The 21158-nt window shown below is 37.3% G+C and overlaps 2 protein-coding genes across 2 annotated transcripts in view; both read left to right on the forward strand.

Annotated features, from left to right (window-relative positions):
- The first annotated feature begins 2607 nt into the window (after positions 1-2607).
- LOC134845685 (adenosine 3'-phospho 5'-phosphosulfate transporter 2-like) lies at positions 2608-16238 on the forward strand. Its single transcript, XM_063862728.1, has 4 exons — positions 2608-2785; positions 5294-5493; positions 14790-15186; positions 15423-16238. Exons 2-4 carry the CDS (start codon positions 5416-5418, stop codon positions 16034-16036), a joined length of 1089 nt encoding a protein of 362 aa, XP_063718798.1. The 5' UTR covers positions 2608-2785; positions 5294-5415; the 3' UTR covers positions 16037-16238.
- Positions 5895-21158, forward strand: part of LOC134845684 (mortality factor 4-like protein 1) — a 28793-nt gene continuing 13529 nt past the window's right edge. Inside the window, exon 1 of the mRNA XM_063862726.1 lies at positions 5895-5920. The gene's annotated coding sequence lies outside the window, so the exon portion shown is untranslated. The remainder of the gene's footprint in view (positions 5921-21158) is intronic.

The raw sequence follows: 21158 nt of genomic DNA on the forward strand, positions 1-21158 counted from the left end.
AACACTTTATTGAAAAAACGAGAACAAAATCATTCGACCTATATCAGAGTCTAAACTACGTTCGTCAGCTCTTAAAAAATTGCATTCATTTTTCAGTTTTTGGATTTAATTTTCTGATTTATTTTTAATATAAAAGATAAATTAAAATTACATCAAATTAAGATAAATTTGATGTAATTGGGTTCCCAATAGGGTGTCACGGAAAATATTTTTCAATGATTTTGTGTGTCAATTAATTTTGAAGTTTTTTAAAATTACATTTATTTTTTTCATTTTTTAGGAATATTGTATTTGTATTAGAATATTGTATTTGTGTTGCGAAATTCTCTTGTGCTTCGATTTTTTAACTTGAGCCGATTGCTAAAGAAAATTTCATGACTCATTATAGCCCCTATATTAGTATTAAAAACAGTGTGGGGGCTATAATGTGAAGGAGTATAGGAATGGGAATAGATTGTTCCAGAACTGGGAACATTGTTTCATGTTCTTACTTTAAAGTGTTCTCGGCTTGCACGGTGACTTGTTGTTTCTCCTGATGCTGAAACTGCTCTAATAGCTTGGCCATGTTATCCATCATCGCTTTCCGCTCAAATGCCTCCCGATTCAAGTTCTCAAGCTCTCCCTAGATCAAAGTAGCCGAAGTGATTGTTTTGTCAAGCTATTTCACTTAAGTTTTACTAAAATATAGTTTGCCGAGGATACGGAAAAGACTTATTTTTAAGCAAGTAGAACATAATTGTTTTTCGAAATTATGCGTCATGCCTGAAAGAACTGCAAAATGTTGACACAAAAAAGAGGATTACATTGAAAATCACAATTGACCAAATCTGTATGCAATGTGGCCATGCTGATAATGTATAAAATGTGGACGTTTTTGCTCTGATTTGCCCACCTGCATGTTGCATATAGCCGCCTTGTAGTGCGACATGAGCTCCCCCACATGACGTCGGTCGTTGAACGTCAGATGCTGTCGGGCGGCGTGGGGTGGTTGTTGCGGGGTGCGCCAGTAAGTGCGGAACATTGGTACATTGGGGACTGGAGTGCCCGCGCTAGGATGTGCGTGGGCGTAATGGCCTCCATGGGGCATATGAGGTCTCATCTTTCGATTAGAATGCAGTTAGAAAAATTCTCCGAGTACTGCTTCAAAAGTTTGGTTATACATGTAGTTAAATAAATTATTTTATTTTCAGACTGGTCTCGGAGTGATCTGTGCCAGATTGCTGATTAAACGGAAACAGCGCAGAGTTAAGCTTGTTTAGCTTGATTGATGCTCTAGTGCAATATTTGTGCATAATTTTCATTATTCACGTTTCATTAAAGAACTGAGATTCCATACTACATTATCAATGCATGGTTTAAGTTTTTAACGGACTAAATATGTCAGTCAATTCGGAAGGATAAGCTTATTAAAAAGGCTTCCATTACCGTGCTGTTTTTAGACACTTTTCTTGATTGTAGGCATACTTGTTGCAATGTGATTTTTCAAATGTGATCATCGAATCAACTTGCGCAGAAATCTTACCACATAAAAAGGCACCTTAGAGTATACAGTTGCTTTACTTTTAAACTTGGTTCAATCAACCTTAGCGAAATGCGTAGAATTGTTTAATTCTTTTAGGCTGAAACTTCAAAATGAGAACCAAGTTATTCTCCCCTTCACAGACTGTCTTGTACTTGGACTGAAAGTTCTCGCAGAATTAATTCAGTGCAATTTGTTTTGCAAAATTCGGGCTCAAAATTTTACCCCAAAAAGGGATCATTTTTGGCTTTTTTAGTCGATCAAAAATTACACCCAAACTACAGTCAATTAATGTTAAAATTAAATCATAGTCAAATTTATATCGAAGTGAGCCTCTTACGTAGCCCAACAAAGTTTAACATGGGTATAAGCTCCAACAAAAGCGCAAAACGTTTATAATTACTTTTTAAATAAAAATTTGGTGTTTAATAGAGTAAAAATGGCTTTTTTTGTCTATCAAACAAAAATCAATTAATTCATACGATTTGTTAACCTTTGCTGGGCTGCGTTTTGATATAAATTTGGCGGCATTAGTTGACTCAGTAGTTTGGGCGTAATTTTTGATTTACTAAAAAAGCCAGAAAGGATCCATTTTTGGGTAAAATTTTGGGCCCAATTTTCCCCAAACAATTTGCACCATATTAATATTGCGAGAATTCTAAGCAAGTTTGTCAAAATCATTATTCACCTAAAATTAACCCAATTTGAGAGAAACATGTTTTAAATTTCACGTTTTGTCCGGATAAGTTTATTCAGAACTAGATTTGCGTTAATTTTTTTTATTTGATTCAATCATGCTTACCGCAGTTGTCGAAATTTATTCAATTCTATTAGGCTGAAAATTAGAAATTAGATTTTGTTATTCCCGCTCCCCAGACTAACATGGGGCTTGGTGAATGGAGTTTATTAAAACATATTTGGTTGTGTTAGCTTAGAAGACTTCGGATGCGACAGCTTCTTGTTTTGCTTCTTTTGTTACGTCTACAATACTAGTGCATTTTTTTTGTTTGTTTGCATTGACTGTCTTTTCTACTTATTTATTTAATCTATTAAGTCTTGCAAATATTTAATTGAAACCAGTGAATTTAAATCTGTTGCTTGATTCAAGCTGAGATATTTTATGCGATTTTTTAAATTGGAATTTTCATCTTTTTCAGATCTGCTTTTGCTTCGTTTACCTGACAGTTGGGCCATCAGCGATGTGTTATCGGGGATATCGTAGATAGGATTAGACGCAGAACTCTCTGCTCTCATCTCCTGTTCAAAGTTAGTCCACTGGACCTAAAAAAATTATGCAGGTTCTTTTACACGCAATAAGCTGTTTAACAGTTTTTTCAATTATATCTTGCCATGATTTTTTTGGGTGCTTCAAATTTAATTCAAAATCTAAATGAATTCGTGTTAAAGAAACTTTTTGTTCACTATTTTGATCGGTAAAAGTTGTTCCGACCACGCCATAAAGGGATCATTAGGATCAGCTTGTTTTTTTTTGGTGCACATATCGATTAAATCTTAGAAAGCTCGTAGGATTTCAAATGTGGAATCATAATAAAGGCTTTTTTTTGGTCTTATGTTCGATTGTAGTGTCAAGGAAATGGGTCTTGAGTTTTTCCGTTTTTCTGACTGAACAAATTTCAAGACTGCGTTTCCAATCTGAATATTCCTCAATTTTTGAATTACATGAGCTATTAGCTTATCGCTTGTTTATCAAATCAGTCATCTTAAGCTATCGCACTATCTAAAAAACCGAGATTTTCACTTTCCGTTTTTGATCGTTTTTTTTTTGAAAATTCATTACGAGGCCAAACTGTGTATTTTCTGCATTCTAGGAGGAGAGGAGGATGTTAACTTGATCTAAGATTTCAATCTAGAGAACAGGTTCTGCTGATTTTGCCTGCGTCATTGGCTTAGGCCCTAATTTTTTGTTGAAAAAAGTAAGGGCCGTAAGAAAAGTTCTTTTTTTAATCAAATCTTGGTAGTTTTTTGAAAACCTTTCAACTTGTCTTGGAAACTACCCTCATAAATCTCGGACGCAGGGTCCAATCGAGAGAACAGATTGTCGGGATCTTCCCTAGATAAACTATTTCGCCCTAGATTTGGAATTTGATCGTTTGCGAAACTTTTATGGACTTGGGAAAAGTTCAGTTTTTGACATTTTGAACGTTTTTGAAACTTTTTCACCTCTCATGAAAACAATCCTGAGCCATTGTTTTAGTACAAATGTGTTGAATTTAAAATTAAGGTCAAAATAGTTATTTTTCAGAATTTTGGAGCGCACGGAAATTCAATTTGGTGCAGCTAAAGAAAGTAGTTTGATTTATCGAATTCGAATTCTTGGGTTTTATGCACAAAAAGGGTGAAATCCCTCATGCGCGAAGGACCGAATGCGCGAAAATAAAAATCAGATTTCAGTAATCTAAATTTTGGAAAGAAAGTAAGCATTTCCAGGGACTGGAGTATTGATATTGGCCGAATCTAAAAAAGGCAGAAATATGCAAAATCTTCAAATTTTTCATTGACCCCCGCAAAAGTGGGACAAATTTTACATTTCAAGGGTTTCGTAATGAAAGTAGCAAAATATCGCTTCATTCAATTCATTTTACGCTCATTCGGTCCTTCGCGCATGAGAATAGCCCCCCACAAAACGGCCCAAAATCAATGTTTACATCTAGAGTTAAAACTTATGCGGTCGAAACTGATTGGCTAATATTAGCCATTCAAATACAAGCAAAATGTTCAGGCAATTCAATCAAAACTTTCAGCAGCTTAAATATTAGCCAAAATTACCACAATGTAATGTGAAACTGTAGCTAAAATATATTTTTTTCAAGTAACTGATATTTGGCCCAGACAAAAAACATTTCGTAAAAGGGCTTCAGCAGAATAATTTTTTCGGCAACAATTTCATCGGGTTGAAAGTTAAATTGAAATGCTGGGTCATGTTGTTTGAGTGTCTGATTAGCCAATCAGATTCAACCGTATTACTTTGAGTTTGAGTTCAAGAAAGATGTAGAAATACCGATTTTGGGCCGTTTAGTGCATAATACCCGAATTGTTTTCTAAAAATCCACCAAATCCCACCCTCGAGAAAATCCTAGATCAGCCCCTGATTGTTATATTCAATTTTTATTGAAAAATAACCTGTTCTTAAGTAAGTAATTAGAAATCCTGAATTTTTGTCTACTGAATTAAGTTCTATAAATCTGGGTTTGGTTTGTCCGGTTGAATAAACAATTAGGCAGTGAAGCATTAAAATCTATATTTGCGTCGACAGCTTTGTGATAAATATTTAAAAGGCCTGCGTCTATGACTTTAAAAATAATAATAAGCGTTTCTGTTTGTTTAAACATGAGTTTCAGTAGAAAGTATCTTGTGTTTTGCAGCCTCATATCCTGAATTTATGGCAGCAAGCAAAAACGTGCTGCCATTTTGGTTTTTTCGCCATTCTATATTTCCCTTGAAACGAATTTTTGATTGAATCTTCAAAATACAAGCAATTGTTTGAGCGAATTGTTAGACTGAGTTGGTTTTTTAGTATCAACTAACATGGCCGCCTGTATTTTTCAGGCCTGTCTTTCCTTTTGTTCCACTGAAGCATATTTGCGTCTAGTGAGGTGATGTGAAAAGATTTCAACTAGAGTGAACAATATACAATGAAATTTGATTATTAAGTTCTTTTAATAATGCCGCCGATTATTTCAAAGCCATCAGCCATTTTCCCGGATTGCGAAACTAAAAATCACGGCAAATGTGAATTAACATCATCCCTTTTAGAAGAAAAGCCTCCGTCAGATTCAAATACTCCCAAACGCACCATCTCGGGAGTGGAATTCGTCGAACCTGGTAGGCCTGGAAGCTGTACCAGGGATTTGATCTCAAAAAGGGAATCTGTAGACATGGTGACCAGTAGTTCTTTCAATATTAACATCGGACCTGTGTACAATGAACGGACGTTTCACTACAATGCGTACAAGGTATGTGAAGCAGCAATGACATGCATTGGTATTTTTTCTATTCTGAACACCTTAGGTCACGGTGTGAGTTGGCAATGTATAGATATTCGATTTTACTGCGCCAATTATGCTGAAAATTTTTGAGTATACTTTTTGTGCGTCCTTGATTTTATATCGATAATCATTTAAAATTGGAGCGCAAGTGAATTGTGAAGTCAGCCAGTAGCGTTTCGGGATTCGACCCCTGACTACCCAAAGGGCCCCCCATTGGTACAATTTTAAGACCTTTATTTTTGGCTGGCTGGCCCTAAATTTTTTTTTCAAAGGCAAATTTGGCGCCTATATGTACTAGTTGTAAATGGGGAGCGCGCGCCAATAAAATGCGCTTTTTTGGTCAAAACTGTCCAAAAAGTGCATTAGCCTAATTGTTGTGATAAACTTATTAAATAGTTTCAGAGACGGAGATGAAAACTGTTGATGTTGATGGTCCTCAAGACGAAATGTCCACGCTAAAATATCATGGTCAGACACCAATTTGCAGCTCAACGAACAAGAGACCCTTTATTGAACTCAGTCCCTGCGTAGAAGATAATGGTGCAGGACAACTAGACATTTCGAAGCAAGTGGAAGATGCAATTATTAAGTCAGTTAATTTGTTAATGCCGAAGATGATCGAAAACATAAAAGAACAAATCAAGAGCGTTGTTGAGACGGCGATTGGAACAGCCTTATCTAACTTGAAAAACGAAATGATGTTATAGACGAAAGAAGAGATTTCCAAGCTGGAAAAGAGAGAAGCTTTGAGAACCCTATCAGAAGCGGAACTATTAGAAAGCTACAATCGTAGAGATAACGTGAAGATCATAGGCCTGTCAGAAACCTTGAGTAATGATGGAAAACGAGAACAAGTGGAAACAACAATCAATAAAGTAATAAGTGTTGGAGACGCAATTGACGCAAAGATAACCCATACCGATATTTCCATTGCACACAGGCTGTCAACCAGATCCGGCAGAGACAAGCCTGTGATTGTCAGATTTTCGCGGCGAATCAAAAAGATTGACCTTCTTCGCAAAAAACGAACTTTATCTCAAATTAATGGATTTGGTGATGTAAAGATATTCGAAGATTTAAGCACAGCGCGGGTTAACTTTTTACGTATTATGAAAACAGACGAAAGGATTCAATCAACATGGACACGAGAAGGGACTATATATTTTATCTGGAAGGAAGATCAAAGAATCTATAAGATCAATGGACTTTGGGAGGGCGGCGACTTTCTGGATTACAGCATAGATAACGTGTTAAAGTGCTTTAACTGTGTTTTCGGGAATTCAAATGGACAAAGCGATCCTTGAAAACAGAAAATATGAATTCAGTGGTGCTAGTATCAATGTTAATTTTCTATTATCTAATGTTCGATCTATTAAAAAACACCAGGATGATTTAGAAGCACTTATAAGTAGTCTCGAGTCTCCTATTAATATTCTTTTCCTAACTGAAACGTGGTTAAATGAAAACGATAATATTAATATGTATAAAATCAAAGGCTTCCAAACCGTAATATCTAATAGTAGAAACACACGAGGCGGCGGGACCATGATTCAACTCGATGAAAAAGTTAATCTAATTGATAGGTTTGAATGTAGCTTACCTGAGTCTGTGGCAATACTGGCCGAAATTGGAGGCAATAAAATTGTACTAATTGTAGCCTACATACCACCTCGTTATGATAAAAATAAGTTTATCGAAGAACTGGATAAAGAATTAGAAATACTTGCTCAAAAGAATATACCTATTGTATTAGCAGGTGATTTTAATATTAACACTCTCAGATTAAATAATCTCCAGCAATCATATTTAAACTCAATAACAGCTAATGGCTTTGAGCTCTTAGCTAAAAGTACAACAAGGTTATGTGAATCGACTGAATCTTGCTTAGATCATTTCATAACCCGAAAAATTGATAACCCAATCATTAGAGTGCTTGATAATGAATGTTTTTCTGATCACTATCCCGTAACTTTACAAACAGATTTCAATGAAAGGCTTTTCGATATAAATAATTCATACCGCGATATGTCGTTTCTTATGAAAGAGAAAACACTCAATCTTGTAAATAATGATAACATTGATGATGCTTATGAAGAATTTTATAAATGCCTATTTGAATCGGTAGAGTTATTTGCTCCTATACGAAATAAAACATTAAAAACTAAGTCAAACGCGCCATGGTTTAATAAAAAGGTCAAAATTTCGATTTCAAAAACGAATCGACTATATAAAGTATGGAAATATGACAAATTGAATACCAAGAAAAAAGAAGCATTTATTCAAGAGCGTCATAAAGTTGAAAAACTAATAAGGGTAACCAAAAAAGAGTATTACTATAGCAGATTTAATAAATGTATTGGAGACTCGAGACAAATATTTAAAGTACTTAATGAAGTAACAGGTAAATCAACAAAGAGATCTCGTATTACAAATCTATCGGTTAATGGTGAGTATACATCAGATATCATATCAATATCTAATTGTTTTAATGAATATTTTGCCACAATAGGCGAAAAACTCGCTGACTCAATAAAGCCGGTGAATGAAATCTTGACTAATCATGATTCCGATAAATCAATTTTCCTTTTCAACTGTTCTTTTGTGGAAGTAATAAATACCATAAACGATTTAAAACCCAAACAAACTTGTGGAATAGATGAGATCAGTAACTTGCTTCTGATTAGAAGTTGCTATGTCATAGCTCCATATCTTACATACTTATGTAATTTGTCTTTCAATTCGGGCATATTTCCAAAAAATCTTAAACTGGCAAAAATCTTACCGCTTCATAAAGCCGAAAGCAGATCAGATATGAATAACTATCGTCCGATTGCACTATTAAGTAGTATCAGCAAGGTTTTTGAAAAACTTATGCACTCTCGTATATACAATTATCTAGAAAAGTTCGACCTATTGTACGATCGTCAGTTTGGTTTCCGTCAAAAATATGCGACAATAGATGCCTTAGCAGAATTGACTGAACGCATTCGGCTAGGCAATGATAAAATCTTTAATTGTAGTCTTTTTATTGATCTGAAAAAAGCTTTTGATACACTTGATCATAAAATCCTTTTGTCAAAAATGGAAAAATATGGAATACGTGGAAACTGCTATCATTGGTTTCAAAGTTATCTCTCGGAAAGACATCAATGTGTTCATATCAATGATTATACATCGGATTGGTTACCTATAAAAACCGGAATACCGCAGGGTTCGGTTCTAGGTCCTCTACTTTTCCTTATATATATCAATGATTTAGATGATCTAACTTCACATTCCGATGTTTTCCTATTTGCGGATGATACTAATATCACTAGCAGAAGCTCCAGCATCGAAATATTCCAAAATGACTTGACAAACGTCGCGAACTGGCTGTGTGCAAATAAATTAACAATAAACACTGACAAAACAACTGTAATTAGTTTTAATAAAAATAGAAGTGCTTCTAATATCGATATTAAACTACTTGAAACTGTGTATAAGCCTGAACCTTCCTGTAAATATCTAGGAGTTGTTTTAGACAGCAAACTGTCATTTTTTCATCATATTCAAAAAATTAAAACAAAATTGGGTAGGCACTGCGGTGTTATTTCTAAGATGCGTCATTATGTTCCAAAGTCCATTTTATTAAAGTATTATCAGTCGAATATTAAGCCTGTAATACAGTACGGCATACTAGTCTATGGTGGAACCAGTTTTTCAAATTTAAACCAAATATTAATTCTTCAACGGAAAATTGTTCGAATGATTTATTTCAAAAATAAATATGATAGCATAACGGAAACTCTGATAGTCAATAAGATTTTAACGGTTCATGAGCTATACATCTATGATCTGTTAAAGTTTTGCATTCGTTCTTTGAATCAAAAACATTCTACTCTTTTTTTGAATACAATGTTTTCTTTGAAACGTTACAGCTACAACACAAGGAAATCCAAATATACTTCATTTGTTACCCATTGTTGTAAGAATAACACTAAAGCAAATTCACTGACTAATCGAGGTTCGAAATTACTTAATTTGCTCAACGAGAATAATTTACTGCCCCAAAATATTGAAAAGATGACTAAAAATGAGGTAATAATTTTTATCCACAATTTTAGGGATAGCTTTATTCTGGGTAATTGCGATCTAACTAAATATATTTTTAATTAACGTTCCCCTTTTTTTCAATGCAGTGGTTAAATGCTACACGACAACCATATATGAGCTGCGAATATACCCTAAAAATATGAGCCTCCAAATCCTTGTAGTTTTCGAAATATCGCTGTTTTTTTCTGTTTTTTTTGTTTTTTGTTTTTTTTTCTGTTTTTTTTTTTGTTTTTTTTTTTTTTGTTTTTTTTTTCACAGTTATTTATATCCTCTAACAACGGTGACAGTGCTTCAATAGAAGGACTGCCCCCCCCAATACAATAGTTTTTTTATATCCGAAATATCGCCTTTTTAATGAAAATATCAAAAAATCAAAAATATATTTTATTTTTATCATTATTTTGTTTAAATAACCTGAATTGTTGATGTAAACCGGGTAGACTATAAGTGGGCGCTCAATGTGCCTTTTGTCTATCCTCTCCGAGTTATTTATTTTGATGCTGTGTCTATTTTGATGTTTTATTATAACTTTGGAGAAATAAATTCTTTCTTTCTTAAAAACGCCTTTTTTCCTGTTTTTCAAAAACTTGCCTGCGACGCAAAATTTTTGGCCAAAACAGGTTGTTTCTATTAGTGCTTTGAGAGAGCACGGAATAAGGATTTGGTCGACGTAAACAAAAAACTCGACAAACTTTATGAACTTATGGCAGCTCTCCTAAGCGTTTGCTTCGGATGAAGTCAGCAATGATGGAGTGAACAAATTGTTGGAAATTTGATGTTAGCGAATCAGAGCTCAGCATTCAAAAGTATCCAAGAGCAAAAATCTCAAAGTAAGAAAGTAAATCTAGGCCAATGGAATTATCATTGAACGATCACAAAATGAGCAGATACATAAGCTTTTAAATTTTGCCAGATCGAATACACTTTGGAAAAAAATTTGGCAATTGAATTATAAAACACCAATTTCATCATAACTGCACGGATTACTTCAAATATACTAGCAAGATCAAGTGTCTTGTATTCGGGGACAAGACTTTTTCCCGTAAACAAAACTTTTCTTACAAATCTTACTTGCTTTTCTGTTTTGCTTTATTATTGAACCTTAACAACTTCCAGGGTTGTTCTCACTTGGCCTAAAGACTGCGTGGTTGCCTTTGTACCTTTAAGTCTGCTGTTTTCAGCCTTTGTGCTTTCTTTTTTTTTCAATAATTACGAATTAGTTTTTTTTTTGTTTAAAATTGAAATTTTGGTCTTTTGTGTGTCTGCTCAAATTTTGTCGGCATATTTGACAAATCACGGACTTTTGTTGAAGCGAGCAAATTACATAGTAGTTGCAAGTTTAGCCTGGAGGTAACGAATAGGCCTGGTAAGGCAAAAGTCCTGTGTTCGAATCTGACCAGGACCTGTTTTTTTTCAAACGGTAAAAATTCCGGTTCAAAAAAAAATCGGCCTTTTATTTGTCTGCTTATGTTTTTCGGCTTTGTTGCCAGATTTAAGAATCGTTCAACTTTGGTGCAAACAAGTTTCACTGTAGTTGCTTAGTGTCTTAGCATTTTGGAAATCTGGCTGAATCAAAGTTTGTCTTTTTTTGTCAAATTTTTTTTGTCTTTTTTTTTTACTTAGTCTGTTTCGGCTAATTTTTTGTCTTTTTAGTGGCCCCTTATTGCATCGTTTGATGAAAATTTTTTTGTGTGTTCTGAGGGGAAGGGAAGAGAAGTTTTTTATTAAGAGTTTTTTTGATTTTTTTGGGCATGAAGGGTTTCTGCTGAGGTTTTTTCACTTGTTACCGCTTCGTAAGATTTTTCCGATGCTAATTTTGCATTGTTTTGTCTTGGCATGTTTTTTTTTCAAAACTATATTTTTTTCATTTTAAAAGATTGGCTGTATGTATACTTGTAAAACATCGATAAAACTTTTTTGCTGATGATTTTTTGGCTTTCGATTAAGCTCCTGGTTTAGTTTCCGAATTGTGTATACCACCTTGTTTTCAGTACCTATATGGCTTCCGTGGATACTATTTGAGCAGTACATGTATGTTTTACTAGAAGATTTTGCCGAACAATTTGGTTGATTTTCAGCTAATTGGCTGTCAGCTTTAATTCTGTTGGCTTATCTATCTTTTATTTAATTGGCGTTTCACGTCACATATGTTGAAGAAGTCCCGGTCTTGACATGTTTAAGCTTTTTCAACGTAATATTTTAGCATGTTTAATGAAAGAATTTTTGCACATTTAAGTTGAATCGTATATTGCAAATGTTTTAGAAATTTTTTCAATTTCCAAGGTCATCCTCGATTCTTACCACCTATCTCCAGAAGCATGAATGCTGTACAGATTTATGCTTCTTTCGCAATGCAAACTATTTAGTGCTTTCTTCTCAGTGTTTGTTTTAAGAAATTCAATTTCTTAAACCTATTGCTCTTAAACCTAGCTTAAACGTTCAAGGTTTGCAATCCTGGCCTCCAAATGTTAGTGCTCAAATCCTTTTGGCTACCGAGATATGGCGTTTTTATGGTTTTTTATTTGTTTGAACAAGATTTTAAAAAACAAAAAGAAAACATGAAAATCTTTACTCCATGGTGGATTGCTGCGATGGCACGCTCAGGGTTGTAAATCTGACCTTCAAATATTATTGCTCAATTCCTTTTGGTTTCCGAGATATGGCGTTTTTTACGATTTTTTTTTTCAAAAAAAATTGATTTGTTCATTTATTTTTTTTAATTTTGAAGTTCTCCAACTCTATGATGGAGTTTTTCAGAGTAAACTCAGTGCTGGCAAATATGGCATCCATCTATTACTGCTCAAATAATTTTGATAAATGGCGCTTTTGGATCTAATTAACAATCTTTCCCCCCTCTGCCCTTTCAAGAAAGGGCGAGAAGATTGTTACGTTGTTTAGGCTAGTCGAATTTTCTACCAATCAGAATGCAGCAAACTTATACTGATCAATACGAAGCTCCAGTGCTAATGTACTGTACTTTTTAATAGTGGTGGAGGTTCCTTGGTAGATACGATAAGGGGGAGGTTATGTATATTTTTTTGTTTTTTAATTTTTTTCTATAAATTTTGATTGATATTACACTCTGGGGTTGCAAAACTGGCCTCCAAGTGCTACTGCTCAAATCTTTTTGGTTTCCGAGATATGGCGTTTTTTATGATTTTTTTTCAAAACAATTTTGATTCCAAAAAGTTTAAAATTACTTGAGTTTCTCCTGCTCAAATCCGTTTCGAGTTTTTTTTTTCTTTTTTTTCCAGGGTACACTATGGGATGTACCTTTTAGTTTGCAAGATTTGACCTTTCCTGTTCTACGCTGAAAACTTTCGAATTCCTCTTTGATACTTTTTGAGTGTCTTGCTGTTTTAATCGTTGTATCGCAAAGCGTGCGAAGCTCAGCTTCGAATCTGTCTTTAATATTGTCGTCGGTTTGGTGCAAAAATCATTCAGCGATGTCGGTCTCTCCATCATGAGAATAGCCACCCCTTTCCTATGATTTACAACTGAAATTGAGCATGTGAACTGAAGTCGAATTTTGTAAAAAGTCCCATTCGACTACTAATTTCATAATTAAAGTTTGAAAACGCCGCGGATATCAAAAAACACTTAATCCAACGTTCTTAATCTTACGTTTCTAATTTTACATTTCAGCGTTCTTTTTTTACGTTCCTAATTTTTCATTCAAAGGTTTCGTTTATCAAAAAAATCGAATTCTTGGAGTTGAAGGCGATTTGGCCTTTTTTTTTGTTTCCAGTAATTTTAGACTGTTAGGCTATGCTTAAGTAGTTTAGCAAGATACATGTTTGACTTTCAGTTTAACAAAGAGTTCTAAAAATTCAAGTAAAAATTTCTCGCGATCGGTAGAAACACAGAAATATCACGAGTTTCATTTCACGCATACAAAAAATTTTTAAACAAACCTTTCGAAATGCCTTTCATCGTTTATCAATACTTCAAATTTTTACTAGAAAACATTTGCTTATTTTTCACATAACTGATATTCAACAATTTTTTCAATTTGCTGCACTAAAATATGAAACTGAAAACAACTTTCAACTATTTAAGCCTGGTACAAAAAACAACAGAAACTGATACTTCGCAGTTGCTCCATTTGCGTAAAACTAACTGTCTGAGTAAACTGAAAGACATTTAGGTTTTGTTACTTTAGGTATTATATGTTGAAAATATTGAAACTAATGACAAAAAATAAGGATGCAGCACCCGTGCTTACTAATCAATAAAACAATCAGGGATTGAGAAATTTTTGAAGCATTTTCGAATACCAATAGAAAGTTCAGGCTGCGAAGTACAGAAAAATTGACTAGCCATAACTAGAAAAAACTCAAGAACAGGGTTTGATCTCTATTTAATCATTTCTACGTTTGTATAGAAAACGTTACAATGAAAACTTTCATTTGATGTATTTGGGGAAAAATTTCATTCTCATGATATTTGGGCCAGGGGCTGATTTAGGGCGGAGAGGCGAACGCCACCCCCCCCCCCCCCCCCAGGAATTCGGTCACCTTTTGTACTAATTTGAGAAATCAATTTTTGGTCGTTGGACCCTAAAATTTTTCTAAGGGCGCCTTCGGCTTTAATATAAACTTATTTTTAGGGGGGAGCGCGCGCCAAAAACGTTTTTTTTTTGGTCAAAATTTTCAAAAAATGTGCCTAAAAACGCCTTTTTTGGACTGTTTTTTTCAAAATTTCGTCTGCGAAGAAAATTTTGTCTGCGAAGAAAATTTGGCTAAAACAGGTTTTTTTTGGTGCTTTGAGATAGCTCGGAAAATCAATTTGGTCAAGCTTAAAAAAGGATCGACAAAGTTTTCGAAATTTTTTTGAAAATCCCCCCCTCGAGAAAATCCTAGATTCGCCCCTGATTTGGGCGTTATGCCATTTGTGAACGTCGTTTCAAAAATTTTGGTGTATAAAATGGTGAAGATTATTAAACAAGCATTATCTATGCGTACTTAGCAAATATTTTTTGAAGCGTTATCTTGTTTGTCATAATAAAATAACAATTGTTTCATCGCATAAAACATTTTTGTTCATTAACTAATGGTATTCAGCAGCATTGGATCATTAATTTTAATGCATTGAAACTGTGAATAAGTTAAGAAGCATACCGATAGCTGAAGTTTTGAGTAGCCATGAGTAGTTTGTGTTGTTCTCTGCAGTCGTGGAAACCCAGATCAGGAACGTCGCTTCACTTCATATCTCTTTCCGTGCTAGTCTTCATCGTCTACATATGCTACGGCGTCCTTCAAGAGGCCTTGTTCACGCAGCCTCAGTTGAAACCCTTCGGATGGCTCCTTACATGGATCCAGTTTGCTTTCTACGTCCTGTTCGGGGGCGCAGAGTTCGTATCCAGAGGGGGGTTTGTGAGGAAGATCCCAATGAAGATGTACTTCCTGTTGGCGTTTCTGACCGTGGCGACTATGGGATTGTCCAACACCAGTTTGAGATATCTCAACTACCCCACCCAGGTCATCTTCAAGAGCTGCAAGCTCATTCCAGTCATGATTGGAGGCATCTTCATGCAGAAAAAGACGTATAAGTTTGTGGACTACTTCGGTAAGAATCGTTTCGTTCTTTTTTATTATGGTAGTAAAAGTACGAAACGTATATACGGTATAAAGTAGTTAATGTTTCAATATTTCAAATTGTTGATATTAGTTTCTGCGGTGAGAATTGACGGAACCAGTCTCTTATGGAGATTATGGAAAATTTACTCGGCCATCCGGAAACAACTTCGAACTGACTTATAGAACTGCTACGAAAAAGCAATCAAATTATGCCTTTGGTTTTAGCCATGTTCCTACTATGTAGTGGCCTCATCTGGTTCTCACTAGCCGACAGCACTGTCCAGCCTAATTTTGACATCACTGGAATAGTTGTCATATCCTGCGCTCTCGTTGCAGACGCCGTCATAGGCAACGCGCAGGAACTCTTCATGAAGAAATACGGCGCCGTCAACACAGAAGTCGTATTCTACTCATACCTTATCGGAACCGTTTATATTTTCCTCATTGTTCTCTTTGAAGGAACTCTCTTGCAAGCATTGCCGCTCATGGATTCTCAGACGTTATTTAAAGCCTTCTTATTTTCGTTGACTGGTTATTTCGGTGTCAATTTGGTCCTTGACTTAGTAGTAACATACGGGGCACTTCTTGCAGTAACAGTTACGACTTGCAGAAAGGCTGTCAGTATTATAATCTCGTTTCTCGTCTTTTCCAAGCCTTTTACAGTGCAATACGTGTTTGCAGGAGTAGTCATTTTCTTGGGTATTTTCCTAAACGTCTATTCGAAGAACTCGGAGCCAATGAAACGAGCTGCTGGAAAAATGATGGCCGTTATCTATTCCATTTTCGGAATTTCTCAGAGCCGCAGAACAGCTGAAGAAAAGTTGGTGCAAAGTGTATAATAGGTTAAATGTTGGTTGTGTGAAAGTTAATTTTATTTCGAATTACCAACACGTATACTGATGATGATTTAATTAGAAAACATAGAATTTAAAATTATGTAAATTGGCTGTGCTTTTCATCACTTTTATTTTATTTTTCGTGTACATGTTTTCTAGGGTTATTTCTAAATTTTATGATTCAGAATCTATGTTTCGCATTTGTTCCAATAGTTTTGAATGAGAAAAACTAAAGAATTTTAACATCGATGACGAAGAAGAATGTGCGACGTTTTCCCATCACAGCTTACTGCAGCCCACCAGGGTTTGAAAAAAAAACGTTAAGTCGCAATTGTTATTTTTTGATTTTTTTTTTTCAGGAAAAGTCTGGCTAATAAATTTGTTCAGGCTAATATTTACTTTTTTCTAGATTTGTTTTTTGATTTGTTTTTAAGTTCAGTTTCAGTTCATCTCTTGTTAAAAGAAAGGCAAAAGTATAAGTGTAAATATCACAAAGAAGCTGAATGACATCCAAATTAAAAAGTTTGAAATCTTAAGTTCAAAGAGCTTCAAAGTGATTATAGTTTTCTTCCGAAATCGAAAACTCAAATAAAATTGTAGATTTACACTTCCAACTTTGTTAACTATAATTTTTGTTGGAATGCTTGGGAAATTGTGAGTTGTTTATGCAAAAAGAATGAAAAGATAAGGGAGAACCAGTGAAATGACTAGTATACTATCTTAAATTGACAGAAGATTGACGGTTTAAGGCGACCCTTTTGTGTGCTCGTTGCTTGGAAACGAAAAAACATAACCCACCCCAGAAATTAACAGAAAAACTATCCGTCGGTCTTAATCAGGGGCACAACAGGGTTTAACTTTGCCCCCGGCCCTACTTCCTCCGTACTATGTAAAGCCTTATTTCCGTGGGCAGGGAGAGTGGTGGCATCCATTTTGCCGTATCCGGTCCCACCTTGAGGAGGTGGAAGACATAGAGAGCCTCCAATGCTGTCCAAAGTATATTCGAATGCATGCTACAATTTGCTTATTCATATAAAGCCTTATTTCCGTGGGCAGGGAGAGTGGTGGCATCCATTTTGCCGTATCCGGTCCCACCTTGAGGAGGTGGAAGACATAGAGAGCCTCCAATGCTGTCCAAAGTATATTCGAATGCATGCTACAATAGTGCTTATTCATGTGAAGCCTTATTTCCGTGGGCAGGGAGAGTGGTGGCATCCATTTTGCCGTATCCGGTCCCACCTTGAGGAGGTGGAAGACATAGAGAGCCTCCAATGCTGTCCAAAGTATATTCGAATGCATGCTACAATAGTGCTTATTCATGTGAAGCCTTATTTCCGTGGGCAGGGAGAGTGGTGGCATCCATTTTGCCGTATCCGGTCCCACCTTGAGGAGGTCGAAGACATAGAGAGCCTCCAATGCTGTCCAAAGTATATTCGAATGCATGCTACAATAGTGCTTATTCATGTGAAGCCTTATTTCCGTGGGCAGGGAGAGTGGTGGCATCCATTTTGCCGTATCCGGTCCCACCTTGAGGAGGTGGAAGACATAGAGAGCCTCCAATGCTGTCCAAAGTATATTCGAATGCATGCTACAATAGTGCTTATTCATGTGAAGCCTTTTTTCCGTGGGCAGGGAGAGTGGCGGCATCCATTTTGCCGTATCCGGTCCCACCTTGAGGAGGTGGAAGACATAGAGAGCCTCCAATGCTGTCCAAAGTATATTCGAATGCATGTTACAATAGTGCTTATTCATGTGAAGCCTTATTTCCGTGGGCCGCAGGGAGAGTGGTGGCATCCATTTTGCCGTATCCGGTCCCACCTTGAGGAGGTCGAAGACATAGAGAGCCTCCAATGCTGTCCAAAGTATATTCGAATGCATGCTACAATAGTGCTTATTCATGTGAAGCCTTATTTCCGTGGGCAGGGAGAGTGGTGGCATCCATTTTGCCGTATCCGGTCCCACCTTGAGGAGGTCGAAGACATAGAGAGCCTCCAATGCTGTCCAAAGTATATTCGAATGCATGCTACAATAGTTCTTATTCATGTGAAGCCTAATTTCCGTGGGCAGGGAGAGTGGTGGTATCCATTTTGCCGTATCCGGTCCCACCTTGAGGAGGTGGAAGAAATAGAGAGCCTCCAATGCTGTCCAAAGTATATTCGAATCCATGCTACAATAGTGCTTATTCATGTGAAGCCTTATTTCCGTGGGCAGGGAGAGTGGTGGCATCCATTTTGCCGTATCCGGTCCCACCTTGAGGAGGTGGAAGACATAGAGAGCCTCCAATGCTGTCCAAAGTATATTCGAATGCATGCTACAATAGTGCTTATTCATGTGAAGCCTTATTTCCGTGGGCAGGGAGAGTGGTGGCATCCATTTTGCCGTATCCGGTCCCACCTTGAGGAGGTGCAAGACATAGAGAGACTCCAATGCTGTCCAAATTATATTCGAATCTATGCTACAATAGTGCTTATTCATATAAAGCCTTATTTCCGTGGGCAGGGAGAGTAGTGTCATCCGTTTTGCCGTATCCGGTCCCACCTTGAGGAGGTGGAAGACATAGAGAGCCTCCAATGCTGTCCAAAGTATATTCGAATCTATGCTACAATAGTGCTTATTCATATAAAGCCTTATTTCCGTGGGCAGGGAGAGTAGTGGCATCCATTTTGCCGTATCCGGTCCCACCTTGAGGAGGCGGAAGACATAGAGAGCCTCCAATGCTGTCCAAAGTATATTCGAATGCATGCTACAATAGTGCTTATTCATATAAAGCCTTATTTCCGTGGGCAGGGAGAGTGGTGGCATCCATTTTGCCGTATCCGGTCCCACCTTGAGGAGGTGGAAGACATAGACAGCCTCCAATGCTGTCCAAAATATATTCGAATGCATGCTCCAAAGTGCTTATTCATGTGAAGCCTTATTTCCGTGGGCAGGGAGAGTGGTGGCATCCATTTTGCCGTATCCGGTCCCACCTTGAGGAGGTCGAAGACATAGAGAGCCTCCAATGCTGTCCAAAGTATATTCGAATGCATGCTACAATAGTGCTTATTCATGTGAAGCCTTATTTCCGTGGGTAGGGAGAGTGGTGACATCCATTTTGCCGTATCCGGTCCCACCTTGAGAAGGTGCAAGACATAGAGAGACTCCAATGCTGTCCAAATTATATTCGAATCCATGCTACAATAGTGCTTATTCATTTAAAGCCTTATTTCCGTGGGCAGGGAGAGTGATGGCATCCATTTTGCCGTATCCGGTCCCACCTTGAGGTGGAAGACATAGAGAGCCTCCAATGCTGTCCAAAGTATATTCGAATGCATGCTACAATAGTGCTTAATCATATAAAGCCTTATTTCCGTGGGCAGGGAGAGTGGTGGCATCCATTTTGCCGTATCCGGTCCCACCTTGAGGAGGTGGAAGACATAGAGAGCCTCCAATGCTGTCCAAAGTATATTGGAACGCATGCTACAATAGTGCTTATTCATATAAAGTCTTATTTCCGTGGGCAGGGAGAGTGGTGGCATCCATTTTGCCGTATCCGGTTCCACCTTGAGGAGGTGGAAGACATAGAGAGCCTCCAATGCTGTCCAAAGTATATTCGAATCCATGCTACAATAGTGCTTATTCATATAAAGCCTTATTTCAGTGGGCAGGGAAAGTGGTGGCATCCATTTTGCCGTATCCGGTCCCACCTTGAGGAGGTGGAAGACATAGAGAGCCTCCAATGCTGTCCAAAGTATATTCGAATGCATGCTACAATAGTGCTTATTCATATAAAGCCTAATTTCCGTGGGCAGGGAGAGTGGTGGCATCCATTTTGCCGTATCCGGTCCCACCTTGAGGAGGTGGAAGACATAGAGAGCCTCCAATCCTGTCCAAAGTATATTCGAATGCATGCTACAATAGTGCTTATTCATATAAAACCTTATTTCCGTGGGCAGGGAGAGTGGTGGCATCCATTTTGCCGTATCTGGTCCCACCTTGAGGAGGTGGAAGACATAGAGAGCCTCCAATGCTGTCCAAAGTATATTCGAATGCATGCTACAATAGTGCTTATTCATATAAAGCCTAATTTCCGTGGGCAGGGAGAGTGGTGGCATCCATTTTGCCGTATCCGGTCCCACCTTGAGGAGGTGGAAGACATAGAGAGCCTCCAATGCTGTCCAAAGTATATTCGAATGCATGCTACAATAGTGCTTATTCATATAAAGCCTTATTTCCGTGGGCAGGGAGAGTGGTGGCATCCATTTTGCCGTATCCGGTCCCACCTTGAGGAGGTGGAAGACATAGAGAGCCTCCAATGCTGTCCAAAGTATATTCGAATGCATGCTACAATAGTGCTTATTCATATAAAGCCTTATTTCCGTGGGCAGGGAGAGTGGTGGCATCCATTTTGCCGTATCCGGTCCCACCTTGAGGAGGTGGAAGACATAGAGAGCCTCCAATGCTGTCCAAAGTATATTCGAATGCATGCTACAATAGTGATTATTCATATAAAGCCTTATTTCCGTGGGCAGGGAGAGTGGTGGCATCCATTTTGCCGTATCCGGTCCCACCTTGAGGAGGTGGAAGACATAGAGAGCCTCCAATGCTGTCCAAAGTATATTCGAATGCATGCTACAATAGTGCTTATTCATGTGAAGCCTTATTTCCGTGGGGAGGGAGAGTGGTGGCATCCATTTTGCCGTATCCGGTCCCACCTTGAGGAGGTGGAAGACATAGAGAGCCTCCAATGCTGTCCAAAGTATATTCGAATGCATGCTACAATAGTGCTTATTCATATAAAGCCTAATTTCCGTGGGCAGGGAGAGTGGTGGCATCCATTTTGCCGTATCCGGTCCCACCTTGAGGAGGTGGAAGACATAGAGAGCCTCCAATCCTGTCCAAAGTATATTCGAATGCATGCTACAATAGTGGTTATTCATATAAAACCTTATTTCCGTGGGCAGGGAGAGTGGTGGCATCCATTTTGCCGTATCTGGTCCCACCTTGAGGAGGTGGAAGACATAGAGAGCCTCCAATGCTGTCCAAAGTATATTCGAATGCATGCTACATTAGTGCTTATTCATATAAAGCCTATTTTACGTGGGCAGGGAGAGTGGTGGCATCCATTTTGCCGTATCCGGTCCCA

This window comes from Symsagittifera roscoffensis, chromosome 5 (genome assembly GCF_963678635.1).
Source record: "Symsagittifera roscoffensis chromosome 5, txSymRosc1.1, whole genome shotgun sequence".
Taxonomy (NCBI): domain Eukaryota; kingdom Metazoa; phylum Xenacoelomorpha; order Acoela; family Convolutidae; genus Symsagittifera; species Symsagittifera roscoffensis.